The sequence below is a fragment of the Schistosoma haematobium genome, chromosome ZW (genome assembly GCF_000699445.3).
Source record: "Schistosoma haematobium chromosome ZW, whole genome shotgun sequence".
Lineage (NCBI taxonomy): Eukaryota > Metazoa > Platyhelminthes > Trematoda > Strigeidida > Schistosomatidae > Schistosoma > Schistosoma haematobium.
The window spans coordinates 18,999,501-19,020,489 of NC_067195.1; the positions used below are offsets into that span (position 1 = coordinate 18,999,501).

The 20,989-nt window shown below is 33.4% G+C and overlaps 1 protein-coding gene across 2 annotated transcripts; it reads right to left on the reverse strand.

Moving 5' to 3' along the window:
• Positions 1–4,812: 4,812 nt before the first annotated feature.
• On the reverse strand, positions 4,813–20,989 carry HSE5 (D-glucuronyl C5-epimerase). Of its 2 annotated transcripts, none has more exons than XM_051210608.1 (10): positions 19,857–20,989; positions 19,752–19,814; positions 19,573–19,717; positions 17,553–17,721; positions 15,409–15,660; positions 13,933–14,138; positions 12,735–12,955; positions 9,389–9,681; positions 8,019–8,254; positions 4,813–5,900 (listed from the first exon to the last, which is right to left on the reverse strand). In XM_051210608.1, the coding sequence occupies exons 1-10, from the start codon at positions 19,967–19,969 to the stop codon at positions 5,529–5,531; spliced, it is 2,070 nt and encodes a 689-aa protein (XP_051070615.1). In that variant the 5' UTR covers positions 19,970–20,989; the 3' UTR covers positions 4,813–5,528. The 2 variants fall into 2 exon arrangements, with proteins under 2 accessions (XP_051070615.1, XP_051070614.1); XM_051210607.1 differs by adding an exon at positions 19,254–19,529 and having other exon boundaries at positions 12,735–14,138.

Here is a 20,989-nt window from a genome sequence, read left to right on the forward strand (position 1 = left end):
GTTGACAAAGTTTTTCAAGGAGGGTGTTATAGTTGAACGGCTACAACAGATTGGACTACTGAGAAGTTCCTTTATTTGTGATTGTGGCGTTCAAATGAATGATGGACATTATGCAGACTAACGTGACGATTTTGTATTTCGATGTAATATATGCTGGAGGGAAACATCTGCTAGAACGGGAACTTTCTTCGCTCAATACCGATGGACACTGAGACATATTATGATATTTGTTGCGTACTGGATAATAAGATCACAAGTAACACTGGTTGCAACTTTTGTATATGTTACTGGAGCTTCGGCAGTTCACTGATATGAGTACTGTCGAGATATCAATGCAATGAAAATCAAAAGCTTGCATCGGTCGTTTGGAGGAATCAGGAGAATCGTAGAAATCGACAAAACAGTCGTCAGAAAACTTAAATTCAATAGAGGAAGTTTTAAAGAAAATTGGGTAAGTAGTTCTTCTTTAGGTATATTTAGCAGGTCCTTGGTATATATGATAGAATATCTCAAAAGGGACACTTTGAGCGCATGAAAAAATGACAGGCTACAACGATAATACCAATCATAGGAGAGCATGAGCAGACGAGCACCACGGTATACACGGATGACTGGAAAGCATATCGATGCCTATTTAGACTTGGTTACGTGTATTGTACCGTCGTTCACGAGCGATATTTCGCAGACCACACCACGGGAGTACACGCCAATAATACAGAAGTAATGCGGTCGATGCTAAAGTAATTCTTGCGACCTTACCATGTTTCCAAAGGTCGACTATTATGGAGTCAAATGGATGAGTTCTTCTGTTGTATACATTACGATTTTAGTGCTGTAACACTTCTTTTTAACCTTGGAAATTTTTTAAACCATGTTAAAGAAATGTATCCACTCTAACTTTTTGGTCGTGTGTAATATACCCTTAATCTATATCAACTGATCTGATTGGCTAAAATTGATCAAGGTCACTTAGAGACGCCTTCAATCTAGTCTATATGACGTGTGATTGTTGACGTTAAATGGAATGGAGATATGATATATAGTGACGAAATGAAGGACTTTTGTGCCAGAAGACTTGTTGGACAAAGAAATTAATAAAACTGGACGGGTCTTTTGAGTGTGAGAATTCTTATTGAAGCAAATCACGATGATAATTGTTCAGTGGATTTTAGAAACACCAATTACCCAAGTAACTGCAATGAATGATCTAACGAAATCTAGACCTATCTTTTCGAAGCATAACCAGGACAATCGAAACTGACGAAAATATAGTTCATAAGAGAAAGTACAGAAAAAAAATTCGGCAGACAGGAGCCCCAAGCTTATTAGTAGGTTTCTTTTATCTAAGATCGGATTTTACAGGAAGGCCATTTTGAATACGTTCCAAACATAATTGCTTTAAGTCTACCGGCTGTCATTAAACAGCATGTGCAACAAGGAACAAAGAACTATCCTGGACATTGTTTAGCACACTGAATTCCTCACAGATAAATTTATAACCGACATTCGTTAAGTCCGCGTCGTTTAGTATTTATAATTGAAAAACGATGAACCATTGCAATTTTCATGACGCGAACTAAAATCACCCAGATTAGCACAAATGAAGATTTATTAACCCCAATACGACGACGATGACCCTAGTCGAAAATACACTCATTTATGTATTGACTGTTCACCCATTTGATTATGAATTAGTAAAACGTCGTATATAAAATTATCACAAAATTGTACGCTGCATTTCATGCTGAACATAGTACACGTTAATCTAATACAAGAAGAGCATATCTTCACACTGAAAATAACATAAATATTATACCAAATAATCATCGTATTAAATTAAAAACGTAGGTAGTCTTGGACAAGAATCACAATGAGTTAAAAATGTAGTTTTGCCTTTTCATCTAGTCATATCAACCTTACAGAGGTATAACGATCTGGAATCATACAGGCGAGTTGAGACATTAATATCGAAGACCCTATCTCAGTAAATTTACTTGTCATGCAAACTGTTTGAGAATTGTAACTTCTCGGAATTTTATTAATGCATTGTCCTACCGTATTAACTGCATTCTGATCAGCTGAAATAAGCCTTAGTTTCTCAAGATAACTCATGAGACGCTGATCTTCACGGTGGCATACATCTTCCGACTCGAAGGTTTCCATAAATTTCACACGCTAAGAAAAAATAGACAATTTTCGCATAAAAGTCGCTGCAGGCTTTCGTTTTTCTTATCATAACATCAAAGAATTTCGAAGCCAACAAAAATATATTAGGCTTAATAATCGTCAGAATTATTGAAACGTAACCCGACTAATCAGAAGTATATTTACATGTTTAATTACAAACAACTTGTCAAAAGATGAATGCGATAATCAAACGACTGTGAATGTTTATATCCATATTTACTAACTGCAAACTATTCACAAAGTCAGTTTATTTGATGTTTAAATTGACAAAGAGAGTAGGTGTATATGACGTACCTTAAAGGGAATCATATCAAGCTACATAGTTAAACTTTAGACGTTGTAAACACCTTTTTTAGTCAATCTATTCCTGCCAGTAATTGTCATTCTTTTTTCAGTTGACAAAACAACTTGTTATGTCCCGATAAGCATAATGAATGGTAACTTTCGGGATCCATTTATGGACCAATGCTATGCGTATATTTTTATCACATAATTGTTAAACAACTAAATTGTTCATATTCATGTCCCTCTTATCATGAGCTTGATTTTGACCTATGAACTATTATTATACGATCTACCATTCTTGAATTATGCCCTGTCTATTAATCACTACCTCGAACATTCACAGCCACTTTTGGCTAAATCTTGTACAAATATTATTTTCTATTTTATGGTACGATGTGGCTGTTTGATTAGTATATAAACCCAGTATGTTTGAAATAAACGATTCATATCGCAGAGGCTGAGATTGGCGTTCTGGACTTAACTGGCTGGGCTAGGCAGGAAGCAGGACCAATAAGGACTCTAGACTGCTCGTACGTGTTTTAGGCGTCATTAGCCCGATCGATAAGTCACTGCTCTCCAATTGGTGGTATCATTACGTTATACATTGACAGGGCACACAGGCCACAAGATATAACTCAACTCTTCTACTAGTAGTAGATTTGCGTACTTGGTCTTGAGCCACATTAAATGTAAGCATGGGTTATTACCCGGTGGAATGAGGTTCAAACCTGAGAAGTAGTGACTGAAAATCGAATACCTTAAATACCGAATCACCGCTCTCTCGATTCAAGTACTTAAACTCATAATAATAACGGAATTTAGACCATATTTTAGATTATTTACTATGTGGACTCCACAGAAAATCGGTAACTTCAAATTAACGAAACTATCTAATCGTCATTTTAAACAATAAATACTATTGTCATAAATCAAAGCTTCACAGTGATGTCCCAGCCTTCAAATTAACCACTCAATAGCTATAGTAGGTTCATTCTAAACACTAGAACCGTATGTAATTACATAAACTGGAAGTATGATGAATGATTAGCTTTTGGTCAGGATTCGAAATCATAAAAAGAACGATAAAGGGTCGGCTTACTCCCTCTTAATTAGGAAGTATTGTAAGTGCTGACATATGACAGACTAGTACCTTGCAAATGCTATGACGTCTGCTTGTGATTTTACTGTTACTTAACCGAAAAATTACACCAAACTAGTTTACCACACATGATTCGCAAACGTAACACGAATTGACTTTTATACAGAACCAGATACTTTAATTTTCAGGAATCGTTACCCACAGTTAAGCGTGATAAAACAGTGGACCCCACAAAAATCCTGAGATCCTACTACTATCCCATGCAACTGTCCAGATTTTTTCGTATTGCTGTAAAACAGTGTATTTATTATATTCAAGTTCATAATTGATCCAATCCTGTTGTATTCTCTTGCACGTAATGGTTATTATCATCTACGCTATAACAAGACACTGCTTATCCAACATCTGAATAAAAGTTATTGTCACACGGAAAATATGATTTTACAAAAGAAAGCTCCGTTGAAATGAACAGTAAGAGAGGACAAAACTAACTGGCAAAAATACACCAATTGTATTAGGAACCACAAGATAACTGTGTGTACCGGTGAAAGCTAAATACAATCTCATTAGTAAGAAAGATATTGAACGTTATTTAAAAAATGAACGGTAGTATTTTACTAATCTATACAGAAATGTGTTTTATCCCTGCAACCTCATCCGCACTATGCAGTTTAAAAATAAAACTTTTCGAAAATACAAAGTACGTTTCGATTAGAAAAATCCTATGGATGCTGAGGAATTAAAAACCTCGGAAGTAATTCAAAATAGAATACTATTCAAATGATGGCTTGTGATCTTCCTTTGAATTGATGAGATGTATCTAACTTACAGGTGAAGGCACGCATGAAATATGTGAAGTGTATACGTTTGGTTAATTTTATGCACTGACAGTGTATGCGGTTAACAAATTAGTATTAAGCGCTATATGTATGACGGATTATCTATCAAACTCCATTGAGATATCCGAACAAGTTGAACTTTAAATGAACATTAAGACTGTGTTCTTTCAGTATTTTCGGGATGCCCTATCAACTTGTCACATAAGCTGAAAGATAAGTAACTGGATTCTAAGACGGAGTGTCGTAAACATACTGTTGGTTAGAAAAGGATTGTGCCACATACCCATATTTCGAAACCAAGGGTGGCTTGAAGAATCCAACTGTTATCAGCACCTGTTAAAAAACCGGTCTATCTTTCAGTATTGCTGCAAATGCGAAGAAACGAAGCAGTTAATATTAACTGAATGGTTTACTACGCATCATTTTTACAACAAAATGTAAATTCGTTAAACATTACTACAAATTAGGGTTACAACTCAGTTCACTATTGTTTGGCGAAAAAACACTTATGTTCAACAAGACATTGGAATTCCCAGTCTATATACAATAGCGATAATATCTGAACACGTGTATAACCGGTGAACCAATGTTCTCAGCAATAGGAGTTACTTGTGAAAATATATCTCTCGTAAAGTTGAATGTTTCTCAACTGAAAAATCTTTGATCGAGGAATCACTGTTAAAAAAAGGACGTCCATATCTACAAAAGCCGTGTGGGAACAAGTCGATGCAATATTATTATTAGCCATAAGTAGAAAACACCAAAAGAAACTATGGAAGTTTATTTAGTCATAAAATATAAAACAGTAAACCAACATTGAAGTGATCCATCAATAAGAATGTCTTACAAATTATCCAGTAGATAACTGGATGTGTCTCTTATCTTAATCTTAAAAGTTTAAGCATTGTTTTAAGTGAATACTAAATAAGAAAACGAAATTACATGTAATTCCCAATAATCACTTGGATATTGTATACATATAATGTATAACGACTAATATCAAAATAAATGCAAATTACTGGCTGGTATATGTATATATGTAACAGTAGTGTAAATGATTGGAATCCGTCTTAAAACACAAAGATGTTGAAAGTAATTCGATTGTAAGAGTAAGCACATTAATTTTGAAGAGATATGAAACCTTGAAGATAAGCAATCCATCGATTAGCTGTAGTATTCCATTGAAAAGCATGTTTTGGATCTAAATCAACCAAAGTTTGAAGTTGTTTAATGTGCACAGAATGATAACTCCAACGAGCTCGATTGGGTCCAGTGGATAATTGAAAAGAAGTTTTAGAAAATTTAGATCGACCTTGTTTTACCGGTTTATTATTATATGCCGTTGAAAGATGCCGAAGATCATAGAAACTCCCACTACCAGAATCGAATAGCGGGAGCAATTTGGACAAACTTGTTAATCCTATATCTAAATAATTTTGAGCTTTCGAAAGATAGGATAAAGTCAAAGGATCTGCAGAGTTCACCAATAACTACAATAAGAGAGAAAACAGGTTGTGTAAACCAATAACTCCTATAATAACTAAACTTATGCGAAATTATGGTATGAGAATCATCTTTACACATGGAATCCAGTCGGTAAAAAATCAAATAAAAATAAAAAAATCATTTGAATAAGAGAAACAGATTACAGATTTTTAGAACAGTAGAGCTTTTTGACAGAAATCATGTACTTGTAAAATCCCAATGAGTCAAGTATTTTTTCCATAGCTGTATAATATCTTAAGATCAAATGGCATTCGTTATCATGTTACAGTTGCATTAAAAATTATGTCTTGAACATTAAGCAATTAGGCATTTGATTGGATGAAATACAGGAGACGAGGAATTACTTAATTGTTCTCAAGTTATTTAATTCTAATTTTAAGGTGCATATATTATATTGAATGCGTAATGATAAAAAAATACTCAATGAGTGTAATTAGTGCTCACCAATAAATGGTTCATTTTGAAAAAAGGTGATAAAAACATATTAGTCAAAGGTGCACTGTACTACTGAACATCCTTCTTTCTAACTCAGTCTCGTGAATATATAAAAATTCGAATAAACTAAGTATGATTAGTTTTGCGTTTAAACGACAGAATCGCTTATCAAATATTTAGACAGTAAACTAATAATCATTCCACATGTCTCACAAAATAATGGAATTATAATGCAGAAGATATAAAGTAAACATAAAACGGTTCCAACTCCGACTGGAGCCCCTCTGGGGCTACTGCCGGATCCAAGCCCGAATGAAGAAGGGTTGGAAATGGGGTTAGCGACCCCATCCGTAGAAAACTAACTCGCTGCAAAAACGCCAACCAGAAAAAATAATTCAAACCACTTAAACTCTGACGTGGGAGTTAGGTCTTCCATTTAGAAGAGTTATGACGCCTCATGGTGAAAAGCGAGTTCCTTCAAAAGTCACGAGGCTGATGCCCCTTCTCATAACCAGAGCAACAATTAATTTAGGTATATGAAATCCTCATACAATGTGGGAGAGTCATCCCAACTGCTGCATAAAAGAGTTTCAAAAAATGAAATAAAGTCAGAGACTGAACATTATGAGAATAACACTGGTTTGAAGGCGTAATTTTAGACTAAAAATGAATCCATTTGCGCCATTGTTTTCGATTTGGAGTTATGTTACATAAAGTCTTCAACAATCGGTTGTACTTTCTCAACAAAACATAACCATGAAGTAGGTATCACTACCAAGGTTTGATTTGATAATTTCGAATAAGTTGAGCATTGGGTAGATTGTTATAAATAAATAATATATTTGTAATATCCCGATGAGTAGAAAAATCAGATTTTCTGACGTTTCGTGACTTAGTGTAAGTCACTTCTTCAGAGAATAAATAACCAAGTTAAAATTAATCCAAGTTTAGATAGTACAACGGAACAATAAGACATATTATTCTTATTTATAACCATGAAGTATTCAATTCTCAACAGTCAATAACTTCATTAAACAAGAGTAGTTTACCACTTACAAGATTATGAACTCGTTTTGGACCATAAAGATTTGATGGAAGTTAGTGATACTGTAGTGAACAAGCACTCAGGTTGGTAAAACCAATTTATTGGTTGATACAAAATTATCAGAAGGGAGTTTTGTGCAAATTACAGTAATTTAATGGTTGAATTCATGAGTCAATTAAGGCTAAACCACCATGGAAAACCTGGAAGCACTGGATGGCCATTTCATCCTAGTATAGGACTCCTCGGCAGTGCGCACCCACGATCTCGCTCGCAGGACTCGAACCCAGGACCTGTCGGTCTTGCGCGCGAACACCTAACCTCTAGACCACTTAGCTGGCATCCAACGGTTTTAATGTCCAGCTTCAACCAATCCATTAAATTGCGCCACCGTCCACCATTGCCTTCAGTGATTTGCTATCTCACAACAGACCTGGTTGAACTCCAGTGATGGACGGTAATAAAGTTTAAACATCTAACCTACTGATTGAATTCCCAATACTTTAGGCACTGGACTACTGCTACACTTCATGGACTGATGTTATTGTCTAACCATCAGACAAATAATTAAATGCTTCATTATGTGGTTCTAATAAAATAGAAATTTTAAAAGCGTTAAACTTACTTTGGTATAATCATATAAACCTATGAGTGAATAAATAAACCCATTTAATATATGAATTGGAGGATCAAACGGGTACTCTTCGAACCATACTAAATCGGATTGATTGAGGAAATACGAACGAATACCTCCATGATTTATATTTACACTAAACAAATCTAAAGCACGATGACAAGCTTCCAAATATAATGGGTTCCCAGTGTAATTATAAGTTCTAACTAGAAGTGAAATCGCTTGACCTGAAATAAAGTTATAATTAATTAAGTTTATTAGTCGGCTGGGAGAGGGAAAACTAACAGGATTGTAAATGACCAAATGAAGTTTAGGTTTAGTGATTTAAACGATACAAAATAAATGCATCAAATTCCATGCGATTGTTCCTAAATTGTGTAATTTATTGTCTGTGATTAATGTTTTCCAGAAAGTCGGGAACTTGAATAGCGAAATCTATATCTCCTAACAAAATTCATGACAATAGTAACTTTATAGTGTTATTCTATGTGATTCAGAAATTAACTCTGTTTGCTAAACCAATACAGAACCAATTGTCATACACGAAGATTTAAAGGAGGCTTAAACTGTACAAAATATGTCTCGGTTAGTGAATATTGACATCATTGATTGACCTACTCTACCCATTTAAAACTCTGGAAGTAAGCCTGATATTATTGACTCACAGTATCCATCGAACCCTAAAAACGTTTCTGATCCCAGTAAACGTTGCCATGTTACATAACTGTAAATGAGCACAGAGCAAACTAATGCATTAAAACAGACGCACTTCGTTAGCCATGTTGAAGAAAGATTAAGATTAAGTGAATAATGTATTTAGTCAGTCTTAGTTCCCTTCCTCGAAATGAATCGAACGAGAAGTATCATTTGAATATGTACAAAACGCGTACTAAACAATTTTAGCAGCTTTGTCAAATATATTTTGTGTCATCATCCCTTCCAGTGATTGAAAGTTCTAAGCGTTAACCAATGAATATCCGCCTTACTGACAACAATTCACTGTCTTTATTTAAAAGCTTTCTTCTAAAACCATGTACTTATCACATTCTACAGGTGAACATTAATAATAAATTAGCCCTAGCAATGAATTACATGTAGGCTTCTTACATAATTCACTTTCTCAAGAAGATATCTATTATGCGTTGACAAAAGCACAACAATAGATTTAGTATTACAATTAATATTACAGCTCCATTCATTAAATAACTATCCTTGAAGCCGTAATAACAAAATGCGTTTAAATACACTAGAGACAATCATTTTACGGTAGTATAATTTCTTTAGGACCATACAACAGAAAGTAATTGAAGATGTTACACTACTGGTTAAAATATTGAAAAAAATTAACAATTCAGAATTACCTTGACCCATAGCAGAATACCATCCAGGTTTTAGAGCTTTTCTACCATTGAATGAACGTTGAACATTAACAGACCAACCACCAGTCTTTTTATCTTGATGCTTAATAAACCAATCAGCAGCAGACATAAAACGTATTTCATGAAATAATTTCTCTGCCAAGTTTATTCTATTTACAGTTGGAAATGTTAATTGTAAATTGGTTAATTTACCAAGGTATAATTTTTCTATGATGATATCATTAGTGTTATATTGGGCATTAATATAGAAGTTTATATTTAATACTTGTACATGACTGAAAATAGAAAATAGATCAAATGACAAAAAACGATTGAAATAAGCATATTTATAGATAAATTCTGTCATATAATGCTGTAATTAAAGCTTAAATTCAATATTACAAGTTACGTCACGAAATGACCTTCAACAATCATTGAAGGCTAGGAAGCACTAGATAGCTGTTTTATCCAAGGATGAAACTCCTCAGAAAAGTGCAAACTAGATTTGCATTGGTATATGAACACGACATGTTTCATTTTCTAGACTTTGGTATTTATCGTAATTCAAATAGCCGATTGTTAAGACATCTTTATCGAAACGACATATTGAGTGAGCTTTATTTGAACGTCCATAGCTTTTGTGCAATAGGCTACAAACGTCCTTATTCAGAGGGTTATTTAATCGTGTTCGCAGATGATTTTCTGAATATAGAATCGAGAAGGTATCAGCCATTAGTTGAACATCGCTTACGTGATAATGGTTATCTGCAAGTTTACAAATAAATATGGAACGACTAGAAAAAAAAGGAAATAAGATATTCCACGGTTGAAAAAAAAGCCAGTCTTTCTAAAACTTAGCTTCAAAACGGATGACATAGTTGGGATTGAATTCAGGCTAAAAGCAATACTAAAAAGGATGTATCCAGTGGCTAAGTCGGCGTCGTTATATCAAACTAAATTTTCGTTACGACAATCAAATACAGACAAATTTCCACCTTATATTACCTTCAATTGTGTTTACCAGTTTATATGTACGTTCCAAAGCACATACACAGAAAGAACAGAAAGAGTGGTTAGTGTCCTCATCTCTGAAGATATTCCACAAAGTCTGGACTAAATGGACACGTTCTCAACAGTGAAATCACTCGTAATTTACTCGATAGTGAACATGATGTTAATGTCTGAAAATCCTTCAAGATGTTCAATAAGTCAAGGAATCCAAAACTGTTACCTTTTCTCGAAGCTATTGCAATAGAAAAATATAAACAGAATTGACGTATCCAAAAAGATACTGTTATCAATCTTGATTTGCCCTAATGACTTTTTTTCGTCAGACTATTACGTAGGACATTTTTCCAAAAACCTTAATTAAAATTTCAAATATCTTAATTCTTACACGGGAGCTTTATTCAACTAATCTATATTTTTAAGTGAGTATTACACAATTTATCTTCAATTTTGAAAAAAATTTGTTTCTATGTTGTTCTAGAGCATTCATATATATTCAACCTGCAAATAAGTGAACGTTTAAGCGATGTCAATTCTTCCATATTGTTATCTTTGATTATTATTCTATCTCTCACCTATTAACTCAATTTATTCGAGACATTTCCGATAAAAAGTATGTAACCTTGTTTCGTTTTCATGAATAATACTACGGCCATGGGTTGTAAGCAGCTGAAAGAAATCCACGAAATAAATGAATTTATGTTATTCTACAACGATATTTGTTTTTTTATTATGCAATTGCTAGTAGGACATTGTAATAAAGCATGATCCATGAAGATTGTGTCGGAGCACGTTGACTGAACTAATTCAACCCAATCGGAGCTGTCAGATAAAAAGACTACAGAAGCTTGTGTAAAATTACAGGTATTCTAACGATTTTCTTACTAAAAATTCATCGTTATTCAACTCGGTTTGTTTTGAAATATAATTACGTTCCTGTCCAAGTCGCCTTCTGATTTTGGGGACTAGTCGAGTGAGGTAAAATGTTCGAAGAAGCCTAAACTATAAGAGCAACTGAGTCGGATAGTGGAAGACTTGGCAACAATGGTTTTACTAGTTACCAAGTGAAATCATCTAGAATATAATTAAGAATCAAGTGGTAAGTAACTAGGAATACACTATCTGTTTAAATTGTCAAAATCCAAGCCAATTTTCAAGTGACAAGAACTGATGTACAAACTAATCTCTCGGTGTAGGGAAATATAAGGTCCGTTTGTAAGAAGCCTTTATGAAAATAAAAAAGTATGTCTTGGATGTAAAACGATTCAAATTGACCGAACAATAAGTTCGTATATGTCTAACAGTCAAAACGTTATGCTTCCAACTACAAGGTACCTAGTTCGAGCTCTAACACTAATCTACCTCAGTTTGAGCAGCAAGCTAGCATCACCAACCTTCACATAAAACGTAGCCCCAGACCCGAACACAAAAACTCTCATTTAGTAGATGGACTACAATTCGTCTTTTTGAAATACCGGCCTTCGAAATGTATTACAACATCAGTTGAATAATTAAATGCTTATATGTTGCTTACATAGAGGGTTTCGATAAATTTCGAACGAGGTAAATAAACAATAATGCAACTCAGTATGTGCACGTTTATACGCAAAGCCGTAATCTACGCCTACAATGTAGGAAACGATAATAATACTTAACGGCGTGGCGTGTAATTAAAACACAAGGACTGGTAATTTGGATTTATTTGAACCCGGAAATAAATCAAATTTTAACGTCATTTCACCTTTTTCAGTTTCGAGCACTCATGTATAACTATTAGTGCTCAGAGGAACGGTGTGGTGTTTAAACACAAATACACAAAATCTGTATGAGTGATTGGTCACAGAATAGTAACTAATATCATATTTGTTTAGTCTTTAAATGTCAACAGAATTCTGTTGATTAAGTTGCAATGTAGTCATTAGTCTGAGTGCATCGATATTTCTTGCAATATGCAATGATATTAGGTGATGATTTGTCAGTTTCATTAGGATTGTAAGTAAACCAACTAGTGAGAAACCTGGGTCCAGGGTTTTTTGTGGATTACCTCCAAACATTTAACATTTCCGACCTGTAATTAGCGAAAGATAACGAGGTGTGTTGTCTGCGAATTCTTAAAATTTATAACCATTCAGTTAATAGCCATTTGGCGGGGAGGAATTGTAAGGTTATATAGTAATAAAAGTAAACTGAGTCGACATGATACATAATCTTAAAAGCATTGAACATGGTACCAAAATATCGTGATATCCAAGTTATTTCAAAATAAACAATCACAATTTTACAAGTAGTTCCAACATGAACCATAGAATCTTCGCCTATACCAAAAAGTCGGAATACTTACGATGGATTTTTAGTATCATTAACAGTATTTAATAATTTCATACTACTTAAACCAGTATATTCCGATGACTTTCGATTTGCGTAGAATACTTTCATTAAATCAGTGTAAAGATCACGTGCTACCTTGATATTATCAACAAATCCATATATCTTGGCTTGTTTTTCACATTCAGGCATCCAATATGTGACTTTATTATTATGAATGATAGTGGCATAGGTTTGCTGAAAGACAAAAAAGTTAATACACAGTGAAATAAATTACCTATTATGTAGTTACTTAATTAATATTTGAGTCAACAGGAAAACAGTTACTAACTGTTATGACTCGCATCTAGCTACGCGAATCGAATCTTAACGAAAGAGTAAACACAAGAGTAAATGCAAAGCAATATTTTGCAATATAACTTGTACTATGCCCTGAATAACTGTTGAACCCACCCTCAAACTATTGAGAAAAAAGAAAACATTTGTACTTCAATAAAATTGATGATACACAGAGTAGTGTATGAATATTTATACACTTTTTCGGTGTTTTAGAGAATAAGCTATTCAGGATGCGAGCCATGTGGATTGATTCCACAGTAAGTATGCCGTCCAGAAACTTAAAACGCTTAAGTTTGGAGAATCGTTTTTGACTAATTTTGGTCATCAGTTGAAAACATTGGATGAAATAGATCAAAATCGGTGTCGGCACAGATATATTTGCCCTTTATCTTCATTTAGATATCGAGTACCAATATTCCTTCATATGTACCTTTACATTCCATCTTGTCAAACCATATTCTATATCTTTAGCCTTTTGTGTTATCATAGACGCTACGATGGTCTTGATCTATCTGCTGCTTAGCCAGTTAACTTTATCTTGTTGGGTTGACGTGACATGGCGAATTAGGTTAACTCATTTCTGTGCTCAGCTCCACAGTGATTATGAATAACTGACCATAAATGTACGATATTCTTTGTTACGGTTTATTTTGTGACTTCTGTTATTATTTAGTTACAAAATAGTTCACTTCATGATATCAATCAGATCCTAAACAATAAGTAGATCGAGCAAACTTCACATTATAAACAAATGGCAATTATTTGTCACAAAAATATTAAGCCTGTTTTCAACACTGACATATTAATTACAATTATTACCGTTGTTTGTAGAAACAGTATTATTAATTTACAATATAAATAAATACCGAACTGACATGTCTACTTGGAGACGATGAACAATTGTATACAATTAAACTTTTTGTAGGGTAATTCTTATAACTTCCACCTGGAGGATACCATAAAAGTGATAATTCAATATGGCTTCCATATGTCCACTGACGACCACTCATAATGAGATAATCCCATTCTTGAAGCTTTGGGATTATTGACAATACTTGACCATAGGAGTTCAGTTTATCAACTATACGGAATAAATTGAACAAATGCAACTGTATTGTAACGACTGAATTCATGCATGAACTTATAAGCTATATCTCACACAGAGTAAAAAAGGGACTAAAAATTATGATAATGTGAATACATTTATTTCTAAATGTAGTCACCTCGCTCCGTATGAAACCTGTCAGCATCACAGACAAGTTAAATTCAGTGAAGTTTTGACTATATTTCATGTTTTCAGAAATAATAAGAAATCGTGTATGAATATTGTATATACACATAATCTTTGTTATTATAACTATTATAATCAGTCATTTAATTGCTATCATGACTTTATTTGAAACCAGACTCTTTTATAGATATGTTTATACTGTATTTGAATGGATGAAATCGGAGGGTGATAACAAGTGAAGAATGAATAGGAAATAAATAAACAAACTATACGATAATTTGTAAGAATGTTCATCTAAATTTGAACGAATTTTCACAGTAATTGGGCACCGAATTAATGTAAGACATTAAAGAGCAAAATTAAATCTTTTTACTTATTTTCGCTGTTAGAATAAAAGATTCAATTGGAAATTCAACCCCGTACGAAATCAGGTATAAAACAAATTAGGTGATAACAACTGTTCAGTTATTTTGGGTTTCCCAGTTGTTAAAATTGACTTTGATGAAAATGATCACTAAATAAGATAAAACACGTCGTTTTTTTATATCTTACGACAACAGATTCCTACTACACACGAACAGATTATTTTTGTTATCGGTTAGGACTTTGTGACTTGAACACATTGTGGATTTAACAGTTGAACTCATGAGTCAATTGAAGTTACACCATGGAAAACTTGGAAGCACTGGACGGTCGTTTTATCCTAGTATGGGACTCCTCAGCAGTGCGCATCCACGATCCCGCCCGCGGGATTCGAACTCAGGATTTTTAAAATAAATCGGTAGTATGCTGATCAGATTATATGTGACCAAGTGATGACTGCTAGCGAAACAGGATTATTGATGCAAACTTCCGAATAAATCGACATTAAAGACAAGAACATTGGTCAAGAGAACAGGTTTTACATATGTTAGAATAAAACCTCTCAACAGAAAAATAGCAATATTAAATGTCATAAACAATTTGAAAACAAGAATTTTGTAGATCACTCAAATGTCAAGGGAATTAAGACAGCGTTATTAGATTTTATTTTTGTCCCACATGTCAATTCCATAAAAAAGGATTTTTTTGACGTGTATACAGTCAAAATTTAATGATTTTAATTAAATGATAACCATACCTGATAACATAAGTCTGTCATTCCATTTATGTATAAACTCTTTATCAGCCCAACGATGAATTACATTATTACTGGGAACAATAAGATCTAACTCCATATTTTTATTGTCCAACGACAAAACATTTCGTACATTTTCAGATTTCGCTCGACCAGCTGATATTACTAATTGACTGAAATGATTCAAGCCAAATTGTGCTATTTGAATTGGATATGGATAACCGCGAGATCTCCATTGTTGACTGATTGGTACTCCTGGTATGTATGATTGTTTGTATTTGAATGTAAATATACAAATAAGTTGTGATTCAACTTTTTAACAAGATAATGAACGAAATGAATTGCCAGATATATGCACTATAGAAAACTTTCACCGCAATATATGAATTACATTCGATAAATGGAAATGGATTTATGAGTATTTAGCTCAGCTACCATACTTAAAATATTTTACATGGAGAGAAAAAGTGTCATTAAAAAAATGGTCCAATGCATTAGTTATACAAACACAAATGAACCAAAATATACTCGCTTACTGTAATACGATGAATAATTATATTACTGATAATATGAACATTTGAAGTTTGATATCTGATAAATATGAAGTACACTGGACAGAAGTCACTACTATTCTGTTATACTTTTTGAATAAGTGGATGTAATATCTGATTTGGTGAGACCGGAACAAAACTATTTAAGATCGTCACGAAAATAAGGACCAAAGTTATTACAGGTTGACTCAAGAGTGGAATCTTACAACTCTTTGAGAGGAGGTAACAGAGCGCTATCAGGAGTAAGACTATTGATTAAACCATCATGATAGTCGTCCAATTTGACATTTGACTGAATTTTAACAAATTCGACAACTAATTATTTCGGCATTTTGTTCTATTTGATTCTGACAATTTCTGTTATGCACTGAATCAGTTTTGATCTTTGTTCAACGTAACATTGGTTTACATGTTATAATTATTTAAATGTAATATTCTCTGCAAAACAATCTGTAAATAAAGAGTGGCTTTTTTGACAAAATATATTCTTTACATTCACAGACCAGACTTAGTAATCCTAACAGTTAGGGGCTGGGTCAAAATTATTGGATGGATAGCATTAAGCATTAATTGCGTTAAATCTCGAGTCACTGTTGAGTTGATATTTTCGAATCGCATAGCAAAGAGCAGGTTATAAAAATATACAGCAAGTGTACAGAAATAGTTTAAAATTTATGTCCATAAATTATGCTCGTATTTCTCAACTCCAACTTCAATATAATGAATGAAACTACTTCAGTCATCTTTTTCCCTTTCCCGCTAACTTGAGTAAGAAGACTAGTGGTTGATGATGACCCCATCATAATTGAAAATACATCTAACTTAATTGATTGTATGTCAATAACAATCATTAGAATTTATGAACCAAGTATTTGTCACCAAATACAAATCATAATAAAAATGTACTGAAAGTCCATGAGAAGAAATCATTTTGAATAATTTAATCCAGTGGAAATCCATCTTCATCGATACTGACTTCCTTTATCATAAGTTGTGTTTGGTGATCGCACATCCCCAACAAATGTATGTTCAAATAATGTGTCCATTAATCGGGTGTAGTGATACAAACCAATTAATTAGTATCTTCTAGCATGTTTTTGACCAGTTATCGTTTTCAGCTTCCTAAATTTTACATTCCAGCTTGTTCAACACTAAACTGCATCGTGGTTTCCAACCTAGAAACATGGATTTGTATTAATCAGTTTAGAAATTGTATAAGAAACCCTTTACTTAGTCAGTCGTTTGCAGGGAAGAAAGGAAGGAGGGGTAGTACATTCTCGGTTAACATTAGTGTATACACATAAATGGACTGACTTCATTATACAAGAACTATACATTATTTAAATTAAATCCAACAGTTGTTGCTTGATTTTTCACATAGCAGAATTCAAAGGACATTTCTTTGCCATAGACTGAAAACAGTTAAATTACTGAAAAAAAAATCAACCTAATTTTTGTCCTATCTCAAACTCATTAAATAACAAAATAGTTTAACATAAGCGCCAGAATCAATGGTGATAACAGTCATAATTAACACTAGGTGTTAACACACCAAAAGAAAATCTACATTCCATAAAATTAAAAGCCATAGCATACCTTCATCTGCAACGATTAATTTCACATTATCTCGTTTTTCTACATTGGATTTATGAAACTGCATATATATACCGACAGGATTATGTTTATGCAAATATGGTTTTGGGATGTCAACATTGGCGTGATTCCAATAAAATGTGCTAGACGATAAATCAAGGGAACCATAAACCTAAATATGAAAACGATCTAGTTTAGTAATGCGAAAAATCAAATACTACTTATTAGTGGTCAAACAATCACATTTTAGCTAAATTGTTCATTATCTTTTCATATTTTAAAGTACTACATACATATGTAGTCGTATGACTCCGAACCCTCATATTTATCACGTTGTTATTTAAACGTTTGCACTTAATTCTATCAGCTTGTGTTTTGGAGATAATTTAACACTACAGTGGATCATTATGAAACATCAGTGTAATATCTTAGAAAGACCCAATAAGAATCTATCGAAAATTTGAATCTAGTAATCAAATATGATCAGCACGAAAAACTTATTGAACAATAAATTGTGAAAGATTGAAGAACTTGAGTAGTACTTAGTGTAACATACCAATTAATTTTAAAATAATTCATTTCAGAAGTTTATTTAATAGAGATAGGTTAATAAATCTGTAAGAAAATTTGTTCACAACTACCAACTTAATCGTAATGAGTAAAACTATGTACAACCAATAATCAACTGAGCAGGATATTAAAATATCTCGGAGAAAACGTAGGCTAATTTCCATGATAACTCGAGGGCAAATCTGTGGAAATCACCTAAAGTTGTGAAGGGTTTTTATTCCTTGAAGTGTCTAGAGCAAGATATCCCATGATTATAATACTCAGATATCCATAGGTTCTTAAAGATTTTGTGAAACTTGTGGTATTTATGATTAATGACATACAATTAATAGAATAAAAAAGTGTTACCTGAAGAATATTAGAAAGTATTTTACATAATCCAGAAGCAAGTTCCATAAAAATATAAATATAATTTATGCAGGATACATGTCTACTTAAGACTGAAAACGTTTCCTCACGAAAATCTGGCTCAATCGGTATGCACTTGAGAACCCTGATGTCACTGAAATCCTTTGAGTTGTTAATAAATTATGACCATCCTAATAATTTCAGCCTTGGTTCATATGTGATGTGCACTACTATACGAATTTGTGAATGAAAATAAACTTACTTAGTTCCTAATTTCTAGGCAGGCTTTAACCCATAAGGCAACCTTAACAAAGTATTCTCGTTTCCTCAGAAGAGCTATTCCTCTGATCACAGCACACTATCTGTAAAGAGGACTAAGAGCCGAAATTTAACCTTAAAAAGTCACTTAACATGAAATTCAATAAGCGTACTGAAATATTGAATTTCAATTTTTCAGATAGTGCCACTAAACATGCTCAAAATTTTATGGAAAGAGTATACACTTTCAGATTGTTATATTTCTTCACACGCTTTACAGTTACAGTTCCTTTAACATTTACTAACATCATATACATATTGCCCTGAATATAATCCTTAATACATGTTCAAGGTTAAAAAGAATAAAAATAACTTCCCACATTTAAGATTAGTAAACGTGCACCAAGACCGTTAAATTTTTACATGGTATAACTTCTGTATATAAGTGCTACAGCTTTCGCAATTATCATCCAGACATCCGTGTCATAATTAAGTGTAATACATTCAATCCACGTTTATTCTTCTTACTTCAATATAAATAGATACAAATAGGAGCGAAGCACGACTTGAATATCAATAATTCGCAGTAGACGCAACGAATATCAACAGCAAGAAGTCGGAAGATCCACAAGAAGAGATTTTCAAAGTTACCTCATCTATATCATCCGACTACATTACTAGTGGTGAATTATTAAAATGGCTTTCTCACACTTTGGGATGTTGATAAAACGTGTTAGTTTTATTCATGAACAATTATAAGCATACTGTGGACGAAGAAGATATCCCCATACTCTTGACATCACTCTTTAAAAGTAAAAAAACTAAAATCGTACAAAAAAAGACAAACCTTAAAATAATTACGGACTAATTCAAATGGTATGAGTACTTCTTGTGATTTCAGCAAATAGCACCCGACTATTAATTTTTCATTTACTATGCACCGGATAGAACGAACGGAGTCTGAGTTTAATCTTTCAAATTCACGAGTGAATCTAAGTGATAGATGACAATTAAAGTTAAAAGTACCTGTCATATTCATTTTTGAAGCCGTTTCCGTCGTAATCAGATTCATGACTGTGGTTGAAACCCCTTAAAATTTACAGAATCAGCTTGTTTAATAACTCAGAGTACTTTTTAGATCCCAAATAATATGAGACATTCCCCAATTTCCACAGTACGATAAAAGCTGTTAACACCGCCAAAAAACCGAAGAGACGAACAAAATATGAAAACCTTACACGCATGGGGCTTTGGAAGGTGATGAATCGGCGCAACTTGTTAGCATATCAAAATAACTTGTCACAACCACATACTTAGTTATTTGGATGGACCAAATTGATCAAAATTAGGTGTAGCTAAGAATTTTGTTAGAACGTTAAATAAACACTTAGACAAATATTCTAAAGATGATACGCAGGGAAAACACTTGAGAAAACAGAGATTTGATTAGGGGAATATCAAGTATTTGAAACTACCAATTTAGCTTAGTGGAGTGCATTCTTTTGTTTTGAACAGTAAAGTAACGTACTACTATCAAAGTACTTACCAAATGATAACACTATAGTCCCTCATTACTGTTAAGACAGTACGGTAACCGAGCATAACTTTTTGCGCGTAGTGGTAGGTAAATCCCCACGACAAATAGTTCTGCACGTATTTGACACGAACATTCACCTCATTAGTTCTAATGGAAACACCCTAGCTAAAAGAGCTCAATCATGTATCTGCACAAGATCACCATTGGGTTCACCATGGTACGCATCCATTGCAACAACTAGTCAGTTTAGATAACATACTTTACGACACTGACTAGCGCTAGTCTGGGGAAATTTAGGGTTTTTCGTCTCATTTCCCCAAAATTTACTATAGCGGCTCCCCCAAAATGGACCAAATTTTCCCCAAAGCTGGCAGCTTGGGGCCATAAAATATATCTTTGAACCTCTTTATTTCCGTCTTTTGACTGGGTTTAAGATAATCGATTATAAAGGTTTTATGGATAATGGCCTTGTCATATGTCCTCTATCGACTGATCACGTCGATACAACGTAAAAATAAGATATAAATACGAAACACGTTGGAGACTTGTAAATTTAACAACAAACAAGTCATAAGATAGCAAAGGATATGGCAATCATTTTTATATATAGAAGTGGACTATGTATAAAATACAGTAAAGGGAATATATATATTTTTTTCGAGGCTAACAGTGAATAATTACAACGTGCTAATGGCCTTGAGTTGGCCAGTCAGAATTAAGATAACGC